The sequence below is a fragment of the Elaeis guineensis genome, chromosome 7, assembly GCF_000442705.2.
Source record: "Elaeis guineensis isolate ETL-2024a chromosome 7, EG11, whole genome shotgun sequence".
Lineage (NCBI taxonomy): Eukaryota > Viridiplantae > Streptophyta > Magnoliopsida > Arecales > Arecaceae > Elaeis > Elaeis guineensis.
In genome coordinates this window covers 18,389,282-18,417,000 of record NC_025999.2, presented here as the reverse complement: position 1 = coordinate 18,417,000, position 27,719 = coordinate 18,389,282, and the positions used below count along the sequence as shown (strand labels likewise).

The window sequence follows — 27,719 nt, the reverse complement described above, 5'->3', positions numbered from 1 at the left end:
CTCTTTTACCTTCTCCTTTCGATCTCCATCCCTCTTTCTTTCCTCTTAAAACCCTAGAGGAGGACAACGGAAATAGTGTTGAAAATTGAAAACCAATGCTTTATTAACATCATAAAATGCTATATCAACAATGTTTTACTCTTTATTTTTTTATGTAGATTACTTACGGCCTATGTGCAGTTAAGTGATAGTTATGGACAAACAATATTGAATTCTGCCTATCTATTTTTTTTGGTTTCATTTGATTTTTTTATTTTATTGACCAAATTAATGCAACCAAAATTTGGTTGACTTAATTGCTAGTACCCCTAAATTATAAAAAGATATATTTTTTCCTATATTCTACCATATAAAAGGACATGCTTATCCATAAATAATTTTACAATGAGAAATGCTATATACCTTATCCCAACCTCCTGTGCAAGCTTGCATAACCACATTCAAGGTGGTATGGTGGAAACACCTATCCAAAGCCATTTTTACAAGAATCTTCCCACTTAAAAATTAAGCTCAAAAAGAAAAAGAAAGATAAAAAGAGGACAAATTGGAGACGAGGTATGCCAATAAGCTCAAAAATCTTACAATAATAATAAGCTACCAACAGTAGCAGTAGCATCAACAACAACAGCAATAATAATAGTAACAATAACAAGAATAATAATGATAACAATAAGAATAACAAGAACAACAGGATAATAACAAGAAGACAAAATAAAAGAACAAACACTAATGCTTAGGTTGCATGGATGAGGGTCAACATGCTCCTACATTACTTGGTTCCCAACAACTATCAATGTGACTTCAACCTACCTCAGACAGACATAAGTTTCCCATTTCAATGTACATGGGCGCCAAAGATTGCATTTTTTTGTTAAATTTTTGTATAGTTTTTACTTTAAAACCCTTTTTTTTTCTATTCTTGATTTTGAGCACCCAAACCCTTTCCAAACATTTTGATAAATTTCCCAAACATTTTCTGCACAATGAATCTTTACCGCTAATTGAATTGCCACCAATTGCTGAAAAAAGCTCAAGTCATCAACTGATGGCATCCTTTTAGATTATTATCCAGATCTTGTCGTCCAAACTCTATCCGCAATTAATGCATTTCAAAAACAGATAACCCTCCAAATGCAATTCCAAAATAGCAGTTGCACAATACTCTTCAAGTCGGAATTGTTGCAGCAGCCAACATTCTGTGTGCCAATCAGTTCTGCTGAACCGCAGCATTTGCATTAAAAAGTAAAATGCAGTGACACATGCTGAGCAATACGTGCAGCCTCAAATTATGCCTTTGGACGATATAATCTGCAAGCACCAAATCAATATTAAAAGGCCAAGACTTTGTTCCACCATTCAACATGAATTCAAACCATCGCTCATATCAATATCCAACAATTAATCCTCACTATCTACGGAACAATAAGTGGCAACAAAGACCACATTAATCTTAAAAAGCCAAGACCTCATTCTACCGTCTGACATGAGTTCAAAACGTTGCTCACATCAATGTCCAACCGCCCTCGCTATTTTCACAAGAAAAAATAGATCAAATAAAATTACATGTCCAAAGCAAAGCTTTTGGAATCGAGGGCAGTCTCTATATGCTAGTGTACAACCGTATAAAAAAAAATGGATTTCCTATTATTCATTCTACGTGTGCCAAATACAACCATGTCTGATCAATTGATGCCTCTTTCTTAAGTACAAGTTTTGCACCTTTGCTGGGACCTGCTACTCAGTTTTTCGTAAACAAATTTCATAGATAGTGAACTCCATATGACAATATCTCAAAGTTCAGACAAGCAACATATGGCACATGTCTTCTCAGGCTGCTCCTCACTGGGGATATTCAAATTCCGCATCCAAATCAAGCTTTCTCTTCAAATGTGACCTATCAGCACTGAAAAGGAAAAAAAAAAAATCTTAATGCCCTTTCATAATCCCAGTACTGGACGAACCATTAAGTTTTAAGAAAACAACAAAATATGTGCGAGTATTCGTTATTACTGTCTGCTGGATCAAACATGATGCAAGTCAGTGAGTATTACCTGTTCAGAGTTGGTCTAGGAATTGGACGTGAGCCGAACACTGCTCCCAAGTCTATTGACATTGGCATATTACCACTTTGACCAGTAGTCTCACCATGTCTTTCTTCCCCCATATGCTCATCAGCCTTGTCTTGTTGGTATACATGTCCTTCCAATCCTTCATGATGAACAGTCACCCTCCTCAACTTCCTTGGCGGAGATAAAACAAGAGGGCCCTCCTGTGAATTGAACTCTGATGGCCTGTGATTAAGTGAGTCCCCCTTACGTGGTGGCCTGGGAAGCAATGATGGCTTTGTTGGTGCAGGTACAGATGAAAAATACCTGAATGGAGATTAAAAGGATTATGTAACAAAATAACGTGTAAATCACTGCTCAACATCCAACTAACAATTCACTGCGACTACCTGTGCTCTAGTGCCTGTTGCACAGATATCCTTGCTTTGGGGTCATATGTGAACATCTTTGACAATAGATCTAAAGCATCATCACTCGCCATAGGGAACAGTGAACGCAGAGGAGGTGCAGGAACATATTGGTATTCAACATAATCTGGAAGGTAAACCATATCTGGCCACTGAGATGGCTTTGGAGTCCCAAAAGCAGCAAATATCTTTCCTAGCTGATCAATATCACTGGAACCCTGACAAACATATACAATCATTTACTGGGTAATCCACATATATGCAGAATCTTCCAGAGCTTTTCTTTCCTTGAAAAGAGCACATGTAAGAGCAACCAAACCCGCAATGAATTTACTGAAATATTTCAGCAATTTCTCACAAAAATGAACCACCAATGTGGTGGTAGAAAGAGTTAATAAAAGGAAAAGCTAAAGATACACTACTTTTATTCCTCCATTTTTAATTTTGATTGATAATAATTGCTAATAGCGTATTAACATGTTTTAGGATCAGGGTTGTATCTTTCGCACGAAAGGATTCACCTTCCTTCACACGAATCCACCACTGGATCACCCAACACAGATCTCAAAGCATACCAAACTTCATCATTTATCCACCTGCACAGATCTCAAAGTGACCAGCGGATGATTGACCGGTGGAGTCACATGAAGGAAGGCGAATCCTTCTTTCATATGAAAGATACACCCCTGACCCAATGTTTTAAACAATGAAACATAACTTATAACTACAGATATGTGGCATGAAATGTTCCCAATAACTCAAGGACCAAGCTTTGCTAGCCACAAGGGGACTGAACCTGTCTTTTAATGCCCAAGTCATGTATTTAATAGGATGATATTTCTGATTCTTATCAAAAGATACATAAGATGAAACGCCATATATGGAATTAGCATCAAGCATCTTTGAGGGAAATTCATGTTCACACGAAGGCAAAAGCATGAACTAACTCCAATAGATCTATGGCTGGTCATCATAATGAATCTCCTCCCAATCTGAATCATTTCAAGGCCCCAACAACAGCCTCCAAGCCCTACAAATGTTTCCCAGAGGAATGGTATCAATGGTACATCTAATGGTTTGCTTTCTTAATTCCCATAATTATATTAGAATACAAAACAAGAAGAATGAGTTAAATAGCAACGTCACCTAAAGAAGTTGGCTTTTTGTATGTAGTAAATTCAATCTACTTCCTTGTATTCTGCATATAACCTACCGACATAAGTATTATAATATGATCAAATATATTAGGGGATATACCCTCTTTTGAGTTTTATGGATAGATATTGGGAGATTTTCCTTATTATAAACTACTATATTATTGCACTATGCCATATTTTGCTCCTCGAGTAACAAAAGCTGTAGTGTAGGTCATCTTTTCAAGCCCTTTATGATGTATCTGGAAGTCTGTGGCCTGAGATTGTTTCAACACTGTCATTCTTTATCACTGGACTAAATCAAAGCTTATTGTCCTATACAATAAACTTTATCAAATTATCAAAAAAATCTAAAACATTACAAACTTTAGGGTTTGCATAATGATCCAATGAACAGATCATATTCAGGCCATGGTCTACACTGCCTCTGATACCTCCTCTTCCATCAACCAGGCATGAGTTTTTGGTTACTCCTCGCAAACAATGATATTATGGTTTGTAACCATATGCAAAAAATCATAAAGGTTCCAGACTGCACATAACAATTTTATAATCATTTTCCATTTTTGTGGTAGACACAAGCCATTGAGCAGCTACTGCATACAACCAAGAATGAAGAGAGATAGATAGATAGATAGATAGATAGAGAGAGAGAGACGCAGATGTCAGGTCCACATAGCCAACTAATCTACTATCCATACAACAAAGTGATTTATTTTTGAACAGTAATTATATTAAACCCTATTATAAATTCATCATTTAGACACCAAAAGAAGCAAAAAATAAGTTTTTTTCCCAATTCCTTAAACTACTCTCTTAAACTTGTTTTGGCCTTATGGCTTTTGCAACTTGAGTTACCCAATTCCTTGGTTCACTCAATATGAATTCAGGTCCATAACTGAAATTCACTCTCTCTCATGAGCCTGATTTGATGGGGTAGGATCAGAAAATTTCTTCCAAAGTATTAGAATGTAAATTTTATCTTTTATTAGGATAGGTGGCTACAGGAATTCCACTTTGTTACAAAATTCAAATAAGGAAATACTAGAACACCATGTCCAGTGATAAAAGAAAACAGGTTCTCTGCTTTTCTTTCCATCGACTAATTGCATAAAAAGACTCCTCTTTTACTCATTTGCACAGCTCCTTTAGCCCAGAAATTCCCCAATAGGGGCCCAAGTTAACTTTGTCAGTCATATAATGAAATATGATCTATGTTTTCTCCCATTTCACTCCAAACTTTGACCCTTTGGAGCTTCTGGCTAGTGAGCTACTCATGGTCCTTGATGCTGTCGTTGTTAAGGTTGAGATATAATCAAGATCTCAACCTAGAAGCAATGGTGGTGAGGAACTCAAACCCAATGATGGTAGTGTTGAAGAGCATAAGTAGCTTACCAGCTGGAAGCTTCAAGGGCTGAATGAAAGGAGATACAGAAAGGAACGCAGTAGATGTTACAATATGACAAATGGAAAGTTGGGTCTTATCAGGGAATTTTGGGTTATTGGAGGTGTTGATCTACAAATGTGTAAAAAGTGGGGTCTTTATATGGACTGGCTATATGAAAAAACCCAAGCAAGAACATATGTGATGGAGATTGAAGTTTACAAGCAATCAGTTTTTACATAAGTTTTACAAATTTGCTTTCCAAACTGGACTGAGAGATTTTAGGAAATTCCCCCCCTAGTTCCCCATGTTACCTAACTAACTCCTCACCTTCTTCGCTAGTTTCCAACATTCCTAACCAACTCATCTATACTTATATCCTAGTGGCCCAAAAGTTGGAACAATTCAGATTCAGAATCCCAGTACTGCCAACCTCCCAAGTTCTATGCTATTTAAAGTCCATATAGCAATAAATGACATCATATTGAAAAATCCCATATCATTTATTAGAATTTGGATTTATAAATGATTGTCTGCCTATTTTATTCCAAGAATAACAACATAACTTTTAACATAAGTAGACCGTCAATGATTTTACGACCACCTCAGTCCAACCCCTGCTAAGTCTTCCTGCAGGTCTTAAGAGTCATAGACTTCCATAATGAAGTCATCTCTCATTCTTTCTTTGTTATTTGACTAAATAACCATATAAGAAGCATAAGTTACTTTTACTCCTTGAAGTTAATTAAAATCAAAGTTGTCATTGCACTATACTTGCACAAGAAATTCAGTATTGCATAAGAAATTTAAAAGACTCGTGACAAAGTATAAAATTCTTATATTCCAATACTAGAATGCATGTTAAATTTCAAAAGCCAGAGTTTAAAAAACTATAGCTAAACCTCAAGGAAAAGGAAATTCAGATCAGGTTGTGAAATTCTTAACATAGGTGCCCTCTAGATTGCATCGTTGTTGTTATTCTCATCCTGATTGGTATACAGAGCAAAGAAAAATTCCAAAAATTATGATATATGCCAGGCTGGCAAGAGCTAAAGAAAAATGTCATCATATATAAAAGCAATATAAAAAATAAAAAAGAAGAAGCTGGTCAAACCTGTAAAAAGGGTCGTCTGAGGAGAAGTTCAGCAAATATACAGCCTGCAGCCCACACATCCACCCCAGCTCCATATTGCTTGGTGCCGAACAACAGTTCAGGTGCCCTATACCAACGGGCAAAAACCTAAAGAAAAGAAATGTGCGATTCATCATCACTTCCTTAAACAAGCATACAATAAGAAAAGAAAATAAAAAGGAAATGATAGTTGTGAAATGCATGTGTTGATCCACCAAGTGGGCAAAGTCCTATGTGAGATGCATGCATCGATCCACCAAGCAGGCCAAGTATTATGTGATAAGATAGGAATGACATAAGTACCTTTGTTTGAATTTCTTTTCTTTTTTCAGTAAATAGCCTACATCTGCATTCAAACATGATTATTGGTAACATTTACACCTTAATCAAAAGTTTCAGAAGCAATATCTTAGCATAATCTCATAGCCTCTAACAAAGTATTTTGCCAAAAGCAGCAACAGAACCCTGAAACTTGGGCTAACCTTTGCAGATTTAACAAAGCACTGAATACTCATTGCTGCTCAAAATATGGATTTTGGTTCATCAGAAGGCTTCGATATGTTAAAATTGGTCAAAAAGTACATAACTTTATGACCAATTTAAAAATAATTAGACTAAAAAATTTAACATATTATTTTTGTTATTTTTGCATGCACATATTGTTTTGCCCGCATATCAGCAATTAAGGATATTATAATTGAAATTTCTTGAGAGGTACCAATTATTAGCCAACAAAACTCAAAAAATAACTATTTTAGTTCAGCGCTTGGACAAAAACTTTTAACATTCTTGATATGCAACATTTGTGGATATCAGCCACAATATATTAGTATCAGTAGAAGGCCCTATATGCAGTCCCAAAATAATAAAAAAAGAACAGCAATTTTTTTTTTTTTTTTGGATTGAACGCAAAACTTCTAACCTGTATTATGTACACACTAATGACCATCCCACCTTGCAGCATAATACTTTCACTAGAACTCAAAGATGCCTCAAATTCTGCAAATATAAAAGTTAGCTAGTTTTTCCATGAAGCATCTGTTACCCCATCAACCATTGCCTTATTTCATAGAAGAATCTTCTTTCTAGCTCCGTTTGTCCAAAAGTCCGATCTTGTTTTAGTTTTATTCTATTTTTCTCAGCACTTGCCATCCTAGAACCTATCAAAAGATATTGTTTCCTATATTTTCTTATGTTAATACATTATCTCATTGATTATACTGCATCAGTTTGGTATGAGAGCTTCATCTTCGATTTTCCAGTATCAATTAGACTTCTATCTGTATAATGTTCCTTTATTCATGTCAGCAGTTTCAAAAAGATCACGGTGGGCCTTGACATAGTGGTAAGGTTGCTCCATTATGACCTGGAGTTCATGGGATTGAAACATGGAAGACATTTGACCCTCCCTAGACTTTGCAATGGTGGGAGCCTCACAGACAGGGCCGCCCCTTTTAGTTTCTGATAGATTGCAGAATTGGGCTGTATAGCCGTCCCTCACAGACAATGTGCTCCGAACTAACAGTCCTGCTAATCCAATCCTCCTTCAGTGTGCAAGAGTTTCTTAGCAACCAAACCCACTTGACCAGCCAAACTTTGTTGTCTCTAGCCATTTCCTTCTTGCTATTGGTCATTTATGGCAGCTTTTTATAATCATCAAAAACCCTAGAATTCCCCTCAGGCTGCTGACATCATAGCAGCAAATTATGTTTGAGTAGTTTGATGCACTTCAGCTGACTGGATGGTCTTGTTCCTCACTGCCTTGGAAGGTCCCTATCTTGCATCTATTTGACTTTAGCATGACAAAGGCATGCTTGGTGTCCCATATTTACTCACTACTGTGGGGAACTATTTATAAGGAAAAAATCTACAAAAAATCTACTCACATCACCAAAAACAACAATATCCAGTACTTAAACTACAAGGAATGCAATTTGTAGATAGTTAATTTATGAACTCAATGTGAAGGATCCATCAGTTAAATTAGCTAACTGTGAAGTATCCATTAGTTCATGATGATCTTCAGAAGCAGGTAGTGTGGCTATACTCACAGGTCTCGTCTCAAACTTCAAGCCTGGTTTGAAAAGCTTAAAGCAGTAGCTATAATAATTGGCTTTTCCAATAGCAAGAATGCCACTACCATGTTTTCTAATGGGGATTATGCCTCTCAAGTTGTCAAGAAGATCATATCAGCATTAAAGATCAATCATATGTCTTCATTTTAATATACTTAAATTCACCTATCTACTTAATATTTTTCCGATGTATTAGAAAATTTCACATATACAATGAGTGTGATTCAGAACGACAACCTATGCTGTTTGTGCAGTTGGGGATTCCTATAACTTCCAGGTTACTGAAACAAGGGGACATGCAAGTTTCTGGTTATGCTATCATTTGTGATTATTTCTGATATGCACTTTGGTTCATAATAATAAGTAATCTACATGGAAAAGTTCAGATCATCTTTGTATCAGATCATCAGATTATCTTTTTTGTTCTAATTCATATCAGTGATGGTTAAATTAAATTTGTTGACCAAATGATGCAGCCTATGGCAAGGATCATTGTTTGGAGCTGCATTACTTGGACACTCGTGTCCAGCTTCTAGAATTCATGTTGGATACAAATTGTAATTGGATATGCATCAAACACTTGAATACCCATCAAATTTTTTAAGTTTGAGCTTTCTAAAATTAGTAAAGATTTGGACCCGAACAATGAGTTTGACCAACTATAACAAAGTGAAAAGTAAGATTTTGTTCGTTTTCAAAAATTGGTTAAGAATGTAAATATATAATTAATTTTGAAAATATTATTTTGCTAAAATCTTGAAATTAATTGGGTACTTTGAATGAGAAACAAGCACACTGCAAGATCTTAACAAGTAATATCTTTTTGATGTTTTTCATGCATATGGAAAGACGTTAATTCTCCTGTCCATTTCCATGCAACGTCTTGTTTGGAGCAAAACAGGCAAATATGGATGCTAAAGGACCAAATTTTAACCTTAATTTGATTGATTTTAAGCTTGGACATATGCTTTCCATTGCTTCACATTCTAGTGGACTTTTAAGTCTATTCAGTAATTTTGGCCCAACAATTTTGCAAAGGCCCAAATTCCTGATCATAATCCATTATGATCATTACAATCCCTAAGTTATGCAGGGAGCCAAAATTCATCTGCATCAACCATGGTTACCAATTATATTTGTTGCATTCTCTCCTCAATTTTTGAAAGGTCATAAAGGCATCCAACCTCTTCGCTGACCTGTTCATAGGGAGAACAAGGGAATGGACTCAAAAAGAAGGGAAAATGGTAGGAGAGGGGAAAGAAGGAAAGAAAGAAAATAAGGGAAAAAGGAGAGAGAATGCAGAGAGAAGGAGGGGAGGGGGGGCAGGTATCTCAACCAGCCATCTGCCCCATCTCTCTGAACTCAACTTCCCATGAAGCCATAAGTTTTATATTGAGTCATGTAGGGTTTTTATAGTGGAGAAATGAGGAAGTAAAGTCAGATGTTGTTGTATTGTCATCAATTTACACACTTTCTGACATCCTCTTTCCCAACCATAATTCTCATGACAGAATAATCTCAATCCGAAGCATGAACAAATTGCTTTGTGCATACAAAATCTTGTAGCCAGATGAAGGGTTTTGTGGAAAATCAATTTAAAGTTCCCTCAACATCATTTATTATTAGTGCCTCAAGCTCATCTTCAGAAGCATGGCTCTCCCTGCTATGTAATCATCACCTGCTCAAAACGAGATAAAAGGCTCCTACAACATGACCAAAATGCAAGTCACATGGATCAGCAAATTGCAGATGGATGGCGTACTGGACCAATGCAAGAACATGATGACCACATTGAAGACTCTCGAAATAAAGCTCTAAATATCATCGATTAGACCTAATGGTAATGCAATCAGTCCATCAACATCCAAAAACAGCGCCTTCTTGATCTCTAAATTTTAAGACAGCAATTTCTCAATTTGAAATCAGCCATACGGACACTAATTTCCTCATGGAAGCAAGTATACAGCTATGAATTTCTACAAAAAAAAAAAGAAAGGTGATTGATTTTTGAAGGTGACAAGTAGAAAGACAGTATACTGGAAGGGTTTGGACTTTGGATAGCAAGCTCCCACAGAAATATAGGATGGCAAGCACGTATTTTAGGCAATCCATTAAATGTTTTGACGTGGCTCTAAAGGGCAACCTACAGGTCCAGGGTACCTACGATGCATATAACACAACAGAAAAGGTATAAGGAAATTAAATTAGAGACAGTTCTAAGAAACCAGCACACTCTTGATAACTTGATTAGATATCAAGCATCAAGTTTGTTGTGAGTTGTCACCATTAACTATAAGAGGGAAGGTTCAATTTAACATTGCACACATGCAAGGGCCACAAACACGCGTCACATCCACACACATGATTCTTGCATGGTGTACAAAGAAGTAAAACAATCACAACTCTGCTATTAACAGAAACTATTTTGAACCATCTCACTTTAAAAGCTCATAAGCACTGTTTGCTGCATCGATCCAAACCAGGCTGTTCCGCTTGTACGGAATTGACATGAAATCGGGACAATTCGACTATTCAAGTCAATCCAGCTTATAAACCCACCAGCCTTTCTTCAACTACTCTCACTATGTCTCTCCTCTTCAAAGTCGATCGATGCCATCGCCCTTGAATGATGCTGATAATGAGCCATCGCCCTTGAATGACGCCAAAGACAATACCATCAACACTTATTTGATGCCATGGGGGCCCTCACCAAAATCTCTGACCCCAATCGACAATTAGGGTTAGGGTTTGAGTAGAGGTGGCAATCGTGTGGGGTTGGGTCTGATATGGATCAGGTCAAATACAGGTTGAATTAGAAAATGCCAAACCTGAACCTAACATATTTATTAAATAAGTCAGGATTTAAAACCTGAACCCATCATACTTAATAAACAGGTAATCTGATCCAACCTGTTTAACCTATTTAATAAACAGGCCAGGTTGAACAGTAAATAGGTAACCGAGTAAACGGATCATGGACTCAGAATCCATAGGAATAAATACAGGAAAGATATTCAGGGCAACCAAAAAGAATCAGATCCATATTCAAATCAACCTAATAAAATGCACAAGATCATAGACCTGATAGGTTTAAGATTGAGATAAGAGATATCCACGAGAATAAATATAGATCTATTCAATGTACCAACAACAGATCTAGGAAAAGGAACATCAGAGGGCAAGAGACCACCGAAGACAATGTTGGTAAGGCTCATGGCAACCTAGTTCTTGGTGGCATAACCAATGAGTCACTCGGATGCCAGTGAAAGCGACATAGGCAGGGGGTGGTGCGGTTTCCCTGGTCATTGGCGATGATCTCCACCTGATCGTGCTGCCACGAAGATCAATCCCAATTGCCGAACCTTCGGTCTTGCCAGCCACTGCATCGACAGAGATCGAAGAAAGTGGACACAAGAAGAAGAAAGTGGAGATCTACTTAATGTACCAACAACGAATCTAGGAAAAGGGACATCGGAGAGCAAGAGAATCACTGAAAGTGTGACCTAATTCATGGCAACAATGTCGATTAGCCACTCGATGTCAGTGAAAATGATGTAGGAGGGGGTGGTGCACTTCCCCTAGTCGTTAGCGATGATTCCACCTAATTGTGCTCCCATACCGATGCAAGAGTAGGTCATCCCGAGATCAATCCCGATCACCGAACCTTCACCCTTGCCGGCCATTGCATTAATGGAGATCAAAGAAAGTTGAGACGAGAAGAAGATGATGATGAGAGAAAGAGAGCCGAGTGGGATTGCACGGCAAGGGTTTCCGAGAGAGTGCGAAGAGGGCGACATTGCAATGGATTATGTAGGAGGTTCTGGAAAGTTCCAAGAGTTTTCTGGGCTGATAAGGCCAGATCTGATTCTTATTTCGCACAGGATTCATTTTATAAATCAAAGATAAACAGATAAATAAACAGTTTAAATGGGTTATGGGCCTCGAAACCAACTCTAACGCAATTATTAAATAGGTTAAACAGATTGACCTGTTTATGACCCGAACCCATTTAACCCAAACCCAAACCTATTTATGATGGGTCGAACATGAGTCAAGTTGACAGATCGAGTCGCATTTTGCCACCCCTTGGTTTAGGGCTTCCTAATGCCTTTATCGATGAGGAAAGCCCCTCTCTATCTCTTTCTGCCCCCTCCTTCCCTCTCTCTTCCTCCCTCTCCCCCTTCCCCGTAAGCCCCCTCTCTCTACTCTATCTCCCTCCCTCCCTCCTTCCTCTCCCTTACTCCCTTTCTCTCTCTTCCTCCACTTCTCCCTCTCCCTCCTCTCCATAAGCCCATCTGCCTCCCTCCCTCCTCACTCTTCTCCTCTCTCTCCCCTTAATCCGGTACATCTCAAATTGCTACAATACATACCGGTGCTGTATTGTACCGATCGCCAATCGATAGAATCCCCAGTACCGATGTCGTGAACCTTACTCATGAGGCTATGGATGAGGCTTCTACAATCTTTTTCTTTAATATAATATGGTAAGACACTGAGAGCACATTCTCATGGATTCCAATAAGGCAATACTCCCAATATTTAATAACTACTATCTTTTAATAGACGAACCTCACTTCCCCTAAAATGAGAGAAACAACATAAATGCACATTCCATAAGTAGAAGTGTACTTATTAAGTTACATAATTAGGATTTTTTAACCCAAGGCTGAAATTACAACCATCCGGCTTCTATACTTCCTCTCTTGCAAGCAACATGTGCCTAATACTAGTTAGAAGAGATAGACACCCTCTTTTGAATTCCTCCACACTAACTACCAACAATCTCAAATTCACCTAGATTTAGCCAGGGGACATGACAGCAAGGATGATTTCATTGGAATTCTATGAGCTATTTTTGCAAGCTAAAATATGTAAAGCAAAGGAGGCAATGGTACAAAAGTACACATTCTAAAATTTGATATTCAAGATCACAATTACCATTGTGTACCATTAAAAAAATTTGGAAGATGGCTTGTCGAAGCAACAAGGAGCTTAAGAGGCATAACACCCATAAGGCACCTCAAAAAGTTTGTACAAACTTCCCAAGGCAGCAAGATAGATCAAGAGGCAAAAAGTGCAATTGAAAGACCAGCATTAGCAAACCATCGTTAAAGTTGACATCCTTCAAGTGTGGGCAGACTTGAGACATGGTCAATATGTTTCCAACCAATATTTGAAAACTAAACCAGACAGCAAACTAGCAAGCTATCCAATTCCTAGATCAACCGATCAGACTGATCCAACCAACAAGTTCGACCAATGATGTTCACAAGATATCATTATCATGTCATAATTACATTTTTATTTTCCAAAAAAAATCTAAAAAATAGGGAAAATCAGGAGAAAAAAAAAAATTCCTTGGTGTGAACTTGCTTTAGATTCAAGTTTTTGGTGAGAAGAGAGGGTTGAATGAAGTTAAAGAAGTTAAGGATATTGCTCAACACCTTTCGTTGTGGAATCTCATTGGCATCTGTCCAAACCCTCAGCTGTTGTTCGCCGAAGCTAGAGTTTGTGGCTTCTACAGCAACAACATGGGCTGGAAGGTCGGTGGTCTTTTGCTTCTTTCGATAGTTCTTGGATGGCACAACATAAAAAATGGAGACTTTCAGTGGCTAGGCAGCAGGTTCTTGGGTGGTCATAGGATCAGAGAGGCTGGGAGTTTGGGCTACTTCTTCTTCTTGGATTTGGCTTTTCAGGAAGCTTAGGGGGTTCGACCATGGTGGTGGAGGGGTTCTTAGACAGGGTAGGGGACTCCTTGGAGGACATCTTCGATGCTTGTGATGGGAGGAAATAAATACCAAGGATTGAAGAGGGCGGGAAAAATGGGGGAAGAGAAATGATGGAGAATAAGTGGAATTTTAAGTTCAAAAAAAAAGGTCAAACGGGATTAGACTGGCCAATCTGACCAATTCGTCTAGTTCTTTCGGTTTAACCGAGTTTTGACCATTTTTAAGATATCCTTCGGACTAGAATGGACAGGCAACTAGTTCCTGGTTAAACCAGCCAATTCGGTCTAGTGTTAAAATTATTGTTTCCAACGAAAGCAATTATCATTAGCAGCTGGAGTTATCCACATCAACCATGGGTTGCAAGTTATATCGTTCAAGAGCCATGCCCAACTGTTGAAACATTGTAAGGGGCACTAGAGCTCTCACCTAAATGTGCATGTGAAGGCTAGGGGCAAGGAATTGGGCACAAAAACAAGCAAGTAAAAAAAAAAAAAAAAGAAAAGAAGAAAAGAGATAAATGAAAGAGAAGAAAGAAAAGTTAGGAAAAAGGGAGAAAAAGGTAAAACAAAAAAGAAAAAAATTAATAAGACCAAAAACTTAAGAAGGCAAGTTGTGTTAGCCAGCCATTTTTACCATCTACCAACCAAGCATCCCTATGGATATTCTACATTTTTTTAATCTTGTCATCAAATGAAGATGAATATTTAGTGGCCACAACATGTAAATTGTCCCCTAAGGTCTTAAAAGTGAAAATATATGTGTGTACAATTAGATTTTGTTGAATGAAAAAAATTACTATGCTTTTTCTTCTCTGTCTTCTTTTCCATTAGCTATTCTCCAAAATAATCTCAAGTGGAAGCATGAGAAATCATCTCCTGAGAAAATTGCCATTCCTCAATTGCTAAAGTTCAGCCAAAATAAATGAAAATTTCATATCTAGGCCCTTGTTTTAAATCAAGGACTTTGAAGGAGATCAATTAGGATCACATCGCATCATCAAACAAGTACAACTAATTTAGCACATACTAAAATATGCATTTTGAACCATATCTTGTGAAAATGTGGAATAACTATTGATATTTGAACCTTTGAATATATTGTGGTGAAGCTTAGTATACTACATGTCCCATAATTAGAAAAGGAAAAATAGTTGCTACAAATATCTCAAAGAAAGGTCTAATTGTATCGCCAACACTGTGATATTATCTTCTCTTTGATCTTGAAGTCAGAAATGCTGTTCATTAAAAATTACAGTCTTCAACTCAAAATTAGTTTTTGAGTCCATAGGTATTAAATTACACTAGAAGGTGTCTGTCAACTCTTGAGGAAATGAGAAATCGATTGCCCTACTCATGCTTAGCTCAGAAATTACTACTATGAGACTCCAAGCTGTTCAGTTTTTCTACAATTCCCCATTTTCACTTGTCTACTGCCCATATAAGGTCCAGAAATGCTAATTAGAATTAGATAATCATGTGTTTGAATGGTTTTCTAATACATTAGCCAATCCTTATAAACGAAAATAAATAAATAAATAAAAACCTGGTGAGTAAACTTGCGATCTGGGCTGCCAAAAATGCGTGCCAGACCAAAGTCCGCAAGCTTAAGCTGTCCATCAGCAGCAATCAGTAGGTTATTGGGTTTCATATCCCTGTTACATCAGTTGAAATTAGTTAAATTTTGTTTTAAGAAATAAAAAAGAAAACACAAGACAAGGTACCTGTGCAAGACCCATTTTTTATGGCAGTATGAAAGCCCTTTCAATGTCATTTGAAGATATGATTTTATGTCAGATGGTGAAAGAACAATATTTCTATCACGAATAACAGCCTCCAGGTCACTCTCCATAAACTCAAATACAAGATGCAGGTTACCCTTGTGAGGGAAAGCATCAATTAACTCAATAATATTTGGGTCCTTGAGCTCTTTAAGGAGTTTAATTTCCCTAAGAGCAGTAAAATTTACACCTTCCTTGTACTTTCCCAGGCGAATCTTCTTAATTGCAACTGTTTGCCCAGTCTGCAAATATCCTAATGCATATTAGTTCAAAGCAACAAAATCATGAAGTTACTAAATGGACATAATCGATTTTTTCATACTAAATAATGATTATGAAATAAATAAATCAACCATTCAAGAAGAAAAAAACTTTTAGCATTTCAATAGACTAGTCACTTAAAATAACTAAAGCCCGGAACCATTCCTTCAATAATATCAAACAAGAAACAGCCAATGTGATAGATTTGTCAGCATATAGCATCAGCATCACAAGGTAAGCAGATATCATTAACAGAACATGAATGCTGCTAGAGGAGGTGGAAGAAGGTATTGGTCACACTGGAAAAATACGACAACTGAAATTGAGATAAAGAATGAGAACTAAAACTTACATTAGTAACAGAAGTAATATTACAGCACATAGTTATGTCAGACTCATCTGCCCAAAATATCTATTTCATCAAAAATAAAATAGAAAAAGGGTCTGAAAACTATAACATGGAGCATAAGTAGATCAGTCATTTAGGAACAGGTTTGCAATAGGGGTTTCCTCAAAATCCCTCCAAGAAAAGAAAACCATTTTCTTCACCCTAAGAGATACTGCCTCCACGATGCACCGACCTTGTGATTCAAGTACCATGTTCTACCAGTCAATGCTGTATGGCACAAACGATGTCCACAAATCACATATATGATACAGCATTAAGTACACCTGTATCACACTACCTATATGTTATTCAATGTCAACACAGGTTCAGCATGAATTTGAACAGACTGGTATGAAATGGCATGAGCTTTTTTGTTTTGTTTCTTTTTTTTACTTTCTAGTTATGTGTTTTGGCATGTGGCCAGGTGAGTGACTGGCATGACACTGCAGAGAGAAGACTACTGTATAATGCCACCATGACAGACATGAGCTTGGGACATAGTTGTGTATTCGTTGCTTAAAAAGTGTCATTTGTAAAATTGCATTGCACACGTATAATCAGGTAGAATTCAAGCAAATAAGTTGTTTTGATTAACCACCTAGCAATTTTATCTACATTACAAGTTAAATTCAACCGATTGACACTACTAGATCATAGGTCAAATCCCAACAACAAATCCAAAAGTAGTCAGACTTTCTAGATTCGCCAATGTAACTTACCAAGATAGAAAAGTTCTGATCAAGGAAAAGTGCAGTAGAGCTAAAGAGTGAAACTTGAATAAAAAAACCACAGGAAAATTTGAATAAAATATCAGACCCTTATCAGCATCTGAATCATTCAAAAGCGGTATTGCATCATCAACTTGAGTAGGCTTCATGTTAAGATACTATACATGCACTTAGAAGAATAGATGAATCCAGTGATATAATCCATACAGCATAGTACAAATGAATAATATCTAAACCAGCCACTAGTTCACAAGATGGAGCGAAGTTATGGAGCATGGTTTGCCGAACCGCCAGAACATGCCGAACTGTACCAACAGCTAAACGGTGTGGTTCAGACGTTCGATCCAGAATGCCGGCAAAAATGGAGCGAAGGAGAAGGAAAGAGAGGAAGCGACGGAAGGAGAAAGAAAGGCCAAAGGTGGCCAGCAGTGGCCTGACGAGGCTGCCGAGGCCTTCGGGGCTCCGCGAGATGCAAGGAGAGAGATAGGGAAAGAGAGGGGAAGGAGAAAAGAAGTGAGGGGAAGGCCGCTGGAGGGCTGCCGGACGGCCACTGTGGCTATCGAACAGCCCAAAAATGCCCCGCGATCATCGTGGGTTCGAAATAGGAGCATCATCCCTATTTCATATTTTTTTTAAAAACACGATAAATAATGAAGCTGGCAAATCCATTGCCTACTTCACTATTTATCATCTTTTTTGAAAAAATCCATGAAACAGGGGCGTCGCCCCTATTTCTAACCTATGACAACCGCAGGGCATTTTTGGGCCACCCAGAGGCCCTCCGATGGTCTCCCTGCCACCTTCCCCTCATTCTTCTTCTCTCCCTTCGCCTCTCTCTCTGCTCTCATTTCCTCTCATGGGGGACTACGGAGCCAGGAAGGCCTCGACGGCCCTCCGATGGCCGCTGTCGGCCTCCCTTTCCTTCCCTCCTTCCCTTCCCCCCTTTTTCTTTCTCTCTTTTCCTCCCCAGTTCATCCCTCATTTTCATATCGATTCAGGTCTATGATCCAATATGGAGACGTACCGATTCATATCGTCGATCAGCTAGCATAAGATTTAGTTCCAAGTTGGCAATCCTTGCCATGGAGTATAACTAACACCAATATTATATTTTATCTACATTCTAGAATGCATTGATGAGTATCAGAACAGTGCCAGAGATTTACAGCCTTCTATCTGAGCTAACCCATTTCATCATCTACCAGCCTACATTGATGCATATCGAAGTCATATGCACCGCAAAGAGCATAGATACAGCAATCTATGCTTCTTCTTCATTTTCTATTTTAATCTCGTGCCTATCCATCACAAACAGTTTCATTTTTATTCAAGATAATCAGGATCTCTTACCATTCATCTATCTTTTTGGCTTTTTCTTTCTAAGGACTCATTTGGTTGATAGGAATAGGAAGGGAGAAAGTATGGTCAACAGAAAAATGAAGGAACCCCTCTTGTTTGGTTGGAGTTTTTAGAGAAAAGATATTGGAAAGTGGCATTCCCATGGGAATAAACTTCTCATATTTCATAAGAAAGAAAAACCGATGTGAGACATGGGTTTTTGGCTTCCTCATGGGAAGCGAATTGGGATCTTTTTTTTTATTGCAGAAGTGCCCTTAAAGCCATGAATAGAATGGGATAAGGTCTTTTGCTTTATTAAGAATATAATAGGTATTTTACACATCTCTCTTAAGAAAGTAAATGCTCGATCAAACATAAAACACTCTGAAATGCAAGGTTCTCAAAACCATCCCGAATCAGATGGTTTGGGACGTGCCGAACCGGACTGACAGAGAACCGAGACGGCTCCGATAGAGAAAACGGCACACGCCGGTGCTGGAGAAGAAAGAGAGGGAAACAAAGGTAGAGGCAGAGAAAGAGGAGGAGAGGGAGAGAGAAGAGGATGCCGCTGGAAGCCGGTAGTGGCCCTCTGCGGCTGTCAGAGGGTGGCGAAAGCCGCCGTGGCTTGATTGGCCCGATGGGGCTGCTGCAACGAGTGAGAAAGAGAGAGAGGGGGGGAGACCACCGGAGATGGGAGGACGGGATAGCGAAGAGGCCGTCAGAGGATTCTGGGTGGCCGTCGTGCCCACCGGATGGCGGAAGCGGCGCAAGCGGCGTCGCAGTCGTGGAACAGGGGCTATTGCCCCTGTTCACACATGGCCCTTTTTTAAAAATGGGGATTAACAATGAAGTCGGCAAACCATTTGCTGGCTTCACTGTTTAAAAGATTTTTTAAGAAAAATTAAAATCAGTGAAGCCGGCAATTAGAGCAAAGATTTATGATCATTTGGGATTATGTCCAGAATAAATTGTTGTTCGGAATCTAAGCTTATGATCATTGGGGATTGTGATTTAAGCGGTATAAGGATTTGAGTTTATGATTATTAGAGGTTGTGGTGCAAGTAGCATCGGAGGACATAAGTGTAATCATAAGGGTTGCATGTATTGAAAGTTTCAAAATTTTTAAGGTTATGATTTATAGTTCAAGCTAAAAGAAGGCAAGGTGAATTCAAATGTTTAAAGCATAGTATTGGTAAGCATAATGTGGATATTTAAAGACTAGAGTGACTCCCATAAATATTTAGCATTTAGCAAGATGGATGAATTGGAGTAGTGCAGCAAAAGCATGATGGAATTATGACCTGCTGATTATATGAAAATCTTTGAAATATGATTTTGTGATGATTAATCTTAGAGGGAAGAGAATTGATTTGTATATGTTTATAATCCAGTTGGGATTCATTTTGATCGTTAAATTTCTGTGATGGTAATTATAAAGTAATGGAGGTGGTCAAGATAGTCCTAAATATTATCTTGGTTAAGAAAATTAAAAGTTTAAGACTAGTTGAATCTGTGTATGGGCATAAATAATATAAAGAGCGGTGTGGGCAATGCATGAAATCATATGTAAATATTATAATGAGGAAGAATGGGTCTCATAAAGTTGGAAGTCGATGGTAGCTAAGCCGAGTAAAGCGATAGAAATCAGAGGAAAAAGGATTGGAACTAATGTTTTTAATTTATTTCAAGAGGAGATTTAGGTTGAATAGTTAAAAATGTAAATTATGATGATAAAGAATATAAGCATACACATTAAAGAGTGGATACTAGAATAAGAATTTATGAGTAGAATATCAGCAATGTGCGATGTATGTTATTATGAGCTAGTATGCGAACATGATGGGGGAAATTGTCAATAGATTTTGTAATGGGTAATATGTATATAGCAATATCAAAATTTGAGATCTAGAGTAAATTCAAGCTTAAATGTGCAAATTTCGAGGACGAAATTTATTTAAGGAGGGAGGAAATGTAACACCCCAAACCAGCAAAGAGGAAATCTAAGAGATTAGCATTTGCATTTAGTATTCATGTGTGTGTGATATAGCATTTTACCCATGGTATATTTGAGCATTTAAATGTTAATTAAGCAATAGTATTGAAGCTTAAATATGATTGTTACTTAAGAAGAAAAATGATTGAGTAAGATCAATAATAGTGGCATTAAAGTTAAATTTTAGTGGTTATTGAGCACAGAATAAATGATATTTGAAGGATCCTTTCGATAATGTTGGTGTGGGTGGCAATTTTGAAGTGTAAATCGATGATTTATAGCAATTTCAGAAACCCAAGGGGGCTGGGTCCACTCAATTTTAAGAAGGGTTGGCTAAGTTGCAGAAAATAGAAAGCGTATCAGAGGGGACTGTGCTAGCATACAGGTGATGAAACTAAATTTTAGGTTAGTCGACTAAGTCTGCGTCGACTAAATCTCAGATTAGTTGACTAAGTTGCGGAAAAGCTTAAACGGTGGAATTCTACAGAGTTGCTGAAACTTGGAGATTTAAAAATATTTTCATGGGGATTACTCAGCAGTTATTTTTATATAAATAAAAGGTTGAAAAACCAAGATATTTGCTAGCTAATTCATGGGATTGACATCTAACCAGCTAAGTCTTTAAATTTTCTTTTCCTAAGGGGCTGTTCACCGATTTTTCCTTGTTTTGGTTGTTCTGGTTCTTGAGTAAAAATAGAGAAGACAGAGAAGGGAAGAGGCCAGGAGAATGTGAAATTCTCAGTCAAAATTGAGAGGAAATTCGGCTAGGAGAGAAGTGATTGTTTGATAGAGTAATCTGAAAGAGAAGAGAGTTGACGGTGGAAAGGAAGAAGTCTGTTTTTAATAGCAACCAGGTTTCAATCATTTGAGGTAAGGATTTTGGATCCCTAAACCATATTTAAATTGAATCTTGAATAATTGCTAACAGATTTAATGTTTTGGTAAATTAAATTATGGGTTTAAACTTGAATTTAGAGTATTCAATTGCAACTATTAATTTTAATGGAGTTAGTCTGAATTATCTCAGTAAAAGGGCAGAAATTGTATTAGCTGAACTGGAAACAAGTTATGGAACTGAAATACAAATGAATTGGTGGAAATTCAGGAGTTTATAAGAAACAGGGGAGTCGCCCCTGTTTCACGCCCGCGGCGCCGTGCGCATGGACTGCACCGTCCGACGGCCAGCAGAAGGCCATCTGACGGACCCTCCGACTCCTTCTCCTCCCTCCTTTTCTTTCTTCCTCCCTCTCTCTCTATTTCTCTCTCTTTTTCTCTTTTTCTCCTCCTGATTCTCTTCCTTTCCATGTTTCGATTCCCGTCGGTCCGATCCAGTATGGAACCGTATCGGACCGTGCCGTCGGTCGGTTGGAACGGCCATCGGTACCGGTACCAAAAATTTTACTGAAATGTGTCACTTTCCCATGGTCAACCAACCATACCAAAATCACTTTCTTGGCATCATGCTCCCAGGAATCAACTTCCCAAGAAAAACATTCCAATGAGAAAATTTCTTCCCGCAAACCAAATAAGCCCTAAATAAAGGATCGAGAGCACTATCTAAAAAATGAACATGGTGATTGGAAAAGTCATTAGAAAATAGAAATCAAGATAATCCCATAGTACTACTATTAGTATGATTTTTCATAGTACTTGATACAGGTGTAGGACACAACCAATATATTGCTAATGCATAAAAACAGTTGCATGCCCTCCCATACTTTTTTGCATGAATTTTGAGATTATGATGCTGCTATCAGCAAAGATAGTTATCTAACTTAATTTGTATTAAAAATTACGTGAAAAAATTCAATCCACAATCAACATACAAATCTAGAATGATTTATGATTCAAGATTTCTAATAGTTATTTATGTTTATGTATTTAGAAGTTACATCATGTCTAGACATTAGCATGAAGCAGTTAAAATTAACCTTTGTTGGGTAATCTTATCACATTCCACTTTTGTACCCATCTTTCTTCGAATAAAGATACTGCTGACCTTAGCTAATGAAGCTTCTGCTTCTGACACAATAAAGAGGAGTCCCCCTCCTGTTGAATGAAGAAAAGCATACATCAAGTTGTGGGCATTGAATCTCATCTATTCATGTCTTTCCTAACTTCCCCCCTTAGTTGGGTCACTGTGAATCTTTGGTCGGTCCCTCTCCTTGCAATAAACCAACCTTAAGTAACTATAACAGGCTATCGTCCAAGCAGCAGTAGCCATCAGTCCCCAGCAGTGATACCTATCTGTTGACCCCCAACCCACCATCATCCAAGTATAAACAAAGCGGGAACCAGAAAATAAGGGAATAATATGCAAATTGAAGCACTGGCGAGATTTTCATAGGAAAAATGTCCAAATACTGGGTTCTCCAAGCAGCCATATGTTTTAGTATTGAATATTTTTCAAAGGTGATGTATCTCAACATCACCTTTTACTGCTTCCTTTTTTTCTTTTCTTTCCTCTTTTTTATTAAGTTGAGTTACACATGGATCCCTGGAATTTTTAGTCACCAATAGTGATGCGGTGCAAGGTAGTATGTTTCAAAGTTTAGAGATCAACAAGAAGATAAGCTTCATTTGGAAGATTTTAACAACATATAAGCAGCAATGTCTCTACTAATGAAGCACAAAATAAGCTTGAAGTGATAATCTGCCTTTTTTTCTTTTGTGATTAGAACATGTGGTGATAATATGGCAGATCACAAGCAGTTTAATAGCCCAAAGAATTCAACTCCAATTCACAAAAGCATTTGGTTAAAGGAAACAGCTAAACTGCCCAAACAGCCCTTTGTTGATATAACAAAACCAGAAATTCTGCTCTTATTATTTCAAATATTTTATTCAATCATATAAATATGATAGCATTCAAAAGGATTTTTTAGTATGAAAAACAAGCAAAGAGACCCCTATGTTTAATGAGATATCCCAATTATTGACAGGTCTACACCTCATCAAAAATTGCCCCAATCAGACAAATGAACATTTTGAAGCTTCCAAACTAGTTCCTTCAATTCCTAAAGGCAATCATATCTTTCCAGTTCATCATATTACTTAACTTGACAAGCACATGGACCTAGACCGATGGTTGTCCCCATCAAGGTATTAAATCCCATATGATGGGGTTGTCCCAGTTTTTCATGAAATAGGACATGCTGCTATCCCACCCCATCCCAACACTTGCGACAGAGAATGTCCCAAGATGTGCTAATCAGGATGCTGGGATGATAGTGGGACGGTCCTATCTCAATACATGGGATGACGCCCCATCCTGGTGTCCGATGGGACATCCTACCGGAACTTGAATCCTTGATTGTGAAACAACAAATATAAAACTTGGGTAATTTAGTTCTAAAATGGAGGAGTTCATCTCCCCTTGCACAACAAAGACTCCACAAATTAAAACTAAGATCAAGAATTCAAATTATCATTGTTGATGTGAAACACACATATCTAAGGTGATTCAAATATAGCAGGTACCAGACAATACCATTCTGCAGTAGCCATGACAAGGACACTTCAGCGCATCAGCACATAGCAATATGCATCAAAGTTGTCCAATAAGACATGAGATTTCCAGAATATATTTATTTAGGAAATAATGCAATTTGTTCTTTGATTTAAACTTTTTATTAAGATCACTCAGGGCATCTTCAATGACGTCAGTTTGAAACTAGAACATAAAAGTGTTGTCAATGTGCAATGCACATAGAAGCATGGAAGGTTGTGAACATGTAAGGGGAACCATTAATTGTTGGTCCCCTCACCTAATAAACACACTCCCAATTTTAGCTGAAGCACAAAAGCTGAACGAATTGGGACATACTTTCATTAAACAAGGGGGTACACAGGAAGCCCTGCAAATGGAGGCTCAAGGAACTACGTTGAAGGCTCACAGAATAATTTGACTTGCAATATTAGAGATGTCAAAGAAACTTGAAAGCACTAGCTGGTCCATGGGAACCAAATATGTAATATAAAAAACTTCCAGACTACAACTTATAGAGAATGTTATCTCTCCATGCTGAGACATTTGTGGTGTCACAAGGTACATGCATCATTTCAAAAGCTATATGATGGCAAAAAGATGCTCAGTGTTTAGATCTTAGACAACCATTAAATCAATATTAAGCTGAATTTTGAAGGATTTATACCGTTGCCTAAATGAATATGGATTCATTATTAGATGTTGTCATGGTTGTTTAGACAATCAAGTTAACCGAAAAAGACAAAAACAACAAATTGACATACCCCTATGGATATACAAAAAGGAGAGTGGTATTGATAGGTGCAAAATCATGAACCAAATAAGATACATGGAAATATGATGCAACCATGGCTCATAGAAGATAGACATCATAAATACATGCACCATCAAAGGCAAGCCAACTCTATTGAATGTATACTCCTAACGAAATGCATTAGTTTCCTGATATCACCTGAATCAGGGGCTATAATTTGCTAGCCAAAAAGGACAAAAAATTTTGAAACAATGTGTTAAAAACCCATGAAAATCAACGAGCAGAAAAGCCTTTCTTTAGCATACTACAAAACCCATGATAAGACTGAACAAGCATTACCCCCCTTTCCTTATACAACAAGACAAATAGTCGATAAACTGACTAACTAATCCAACAAAATTCTTCAGGATAACATGTATCAAGTTGATGAGATCCCTAATCTAAAATGAAAACCCTCAACCAATCCATATTTATTTTTCTAAATCCATTCAGTTTCCTAGCTTTATAAGACTTAGGTCTTTTCTTCTCAGTCAAGGTATCTAGCCTATAAATATGTACACCCTATAGGATGAACTATCAATGAAGAGAAAACATGTTTTTAATTGAAGCTAATCACCCTCAAAATGGTTTCTAGCAGGTCCAGATCCCCTTAAGGCACTCCATCTTCTCCTTTTCTCCCCTTCTCATGTTTTTATTATTTAAGATACAGCATGATTTCATCAATTGGTCTCAAAGCCTTCAATCCTCACCATGGAGATATGTTCACAAGATCTTGAAAATCAAGTGCAAGGAGCAATGCTTGGTAAACATGGAGACTGCAAACATGTACAAATATTATATGAGAGAGCTAATGAAGCTACACTAAGAGTCTTCCCAAGTATCAAGCATGTTTCGAACAACTTGCCAACCACAGTATGAGTTTGACCATGAACTTCTTTGTGAGTTGCTTTTTTTAGCAACCTAAAGTTAAGCATGGCATTAGGGTCTCCCAACCAAATTCAATGACAGCCTCTATCAGTCTCACTCGTCTACAAAAGGTGCAGCTGATCCCCCCACACCATCTTGCAAAGTCAAGTCTTATTTGGCTAATTGCTTCTGCAACACTTACGGAGACAAAATTGAAGACAAACATCTCCCTCACTGATGATCGAGTCAATAATGATCAAGACATTGAAAATCAACCACTTGACAGTTTCACTATGAAAAATCAGGAATTCAAGAGTTTGATCATCGAAAATTCATTGTCTTCTGATTCAATTGACAATAAAGCTATAGATGATGCGATCGTGAAAGATCTAATTATTGATGAATTCATGAAAGACATAATTGTAAGTTTGATGATTGAAAAATAAAAGGAGCTAAGTAAATCCAAACATCAAAGAAACCAATTTTGTTTACTTAAAGATGGTGATCGCATCTCAGCAAAACAAGGATCAGTTTCTTGTCGCTTATGCAGATCAATTAGCATATGCCATCTCTAATTCGTTTTGGACTGCCAAGGGTAAAGGTCATAATCAACCACCTCAACAATTTATCAGCTCGATCTTGCACACAAGAAGCAAAGAACCAAATTGGTGGTGATGCATGGAGTATACATATCATCATAATCATTTGATTAAGGAAAATCTTTATTGCAGCTCAACATTGAGGACAAGGTTGATTGGAAAGGCGGAGAATGATATAATTCCATATCAGAAAAGGAAACATGCAACCAATCCATATTTATTTTCTAAATTTATTCAGATTGTCTAGTTTTATTGGAATTAGGTTCTCCATCTTAGTCAAGGTATCTTAGCCTATAAATATGTAAGAAGAGAAATCATGTTTTTCAATGGAAGATAATCATCCTTGTATTCTCTAGGAGGTCTAGATCCCCTCAAAGCAATCCATCTTCACCTTTTTCTCCCCTTTTCATGTTTTTATTCTTGAAGATATGGCGAGATCGTATGACAATTGATGTTCAAGCATAAGGTGGGACCAAAGCAAATATGTCAAAAAATCAAAAGCAGTACAATAAAACTAACAAGATTTAGAATAAAATCAGTGTAATCACGGTATAGGAACTCATGCTAGCGGAAACTCCTACTTGACATCAAACAGTCGTAGAGAAAGACGGGGGCAATAACAAACCTTAAATACAAAATTAAACAAAAACATCTTGGGAGCTGATCTTATCAGAATCATCCAATCAATAGCACTGCAAAATTGCATTCCTAACTCTCCCGTTGCGCTTGAAACCCCAAGCATAAACCATAGTATCGGGAGCAGAGAGAGGGGGAAAAAAGGACCCCTTTCGTTGCATCTGAACTGTCTGAGCAATCATAATACCAATCATCGAATCAAAATTACTTTTTCACTCGATAACACCATGAAAAACGGTATCTAAATCCTGAATCCAGGGCTCAAAGAAATATCTCTACCATCCAATCAAGCCACTCGACCGAAAAATAGTTAAAAATAGGAGCAGAAAACGGAACGGGGGATTCCGACCGACCTTGGTGTCGATGGCCTTGAAGACGACGCCATAGGTGCCTTCCCCGAGGACCTCACGCTTCAGGTAACGGTCGGCGACCCGCTTCGAGAGCGACGGGTCCTCGTCCCCGACCGCGGCAGCGGTCGGCTCCGACGCCGGCATCATCGTCATCATCGCAGCTGCAAAAGCGGCAGATTCCTCCTCCTCCTCTCACCGGAAGAGCGGCGGCGGCGGCGGCGACGACGGCGATAGCGCTGGTGGGAATCGGATGCGGGCATCTACGGATGCGGCGATTATCGGCGAAGAACGAGGGATTGGCACCGCCGCCACATGGTTGCGCGATGGGAATAGGGGAAAACGAGAGAGAGGAGAGAGGAGTGGGGTTCGGGTGGAGCGGGGCGCCGCGGGGCGCTTTTATGCGCGTCTACGCGTCAGAGGAAAAGCGCAGCTCGGTGCCGCGGGGGCAGGAAAGGCCAGGATGTTTTTTGTGCCGCCCGACAAAAGGAGCATACGGGAGTATATACAGAGTTTTTGGACCCCGAAAATGCAGTATGTGGTTGTAACGGCGCTGTG

General features: G+C 38.1%; 1 protein-coding gene across 1 annotated transcript; it reads right to left on the bottom strand.

The window, feature by feature from the left end:
* Positions 1 to 1,355: 1,355 nt before the first annotated feature.
* Positions 1,356 to 27,514, bottom strand: LOC105060439 (cyclin-dependent kinase D-1). The gene is made up of 7 exons (XM_010944132.4): positions 27,168 to 27,514; positions 15,668 to 15,966; positions 15,490 to 15,598; positions 6,126 to 6,251; positions 2,456 to 2,691; positions 2,052 to 2,372; positions 1,356 to 1,903 (listed from the first exon to the last, which is right to left on the bottom strand). The coding sequence occupies exons 1-7, from the start codon at positions 27,318 to 27,320 to the stop codon at positions 1,840 to 1,842; spliced, it is 1,308 nt and encodes a 435-aa protein (XP_010942434.1). The 5' UTR covers positions 27,321 to 27,514; the 3' UTR covers positions 1,356 to 1,839.
* Between the last annotated feature and the right edge of the window lie 205 nt (positions 27,515 to 27,719).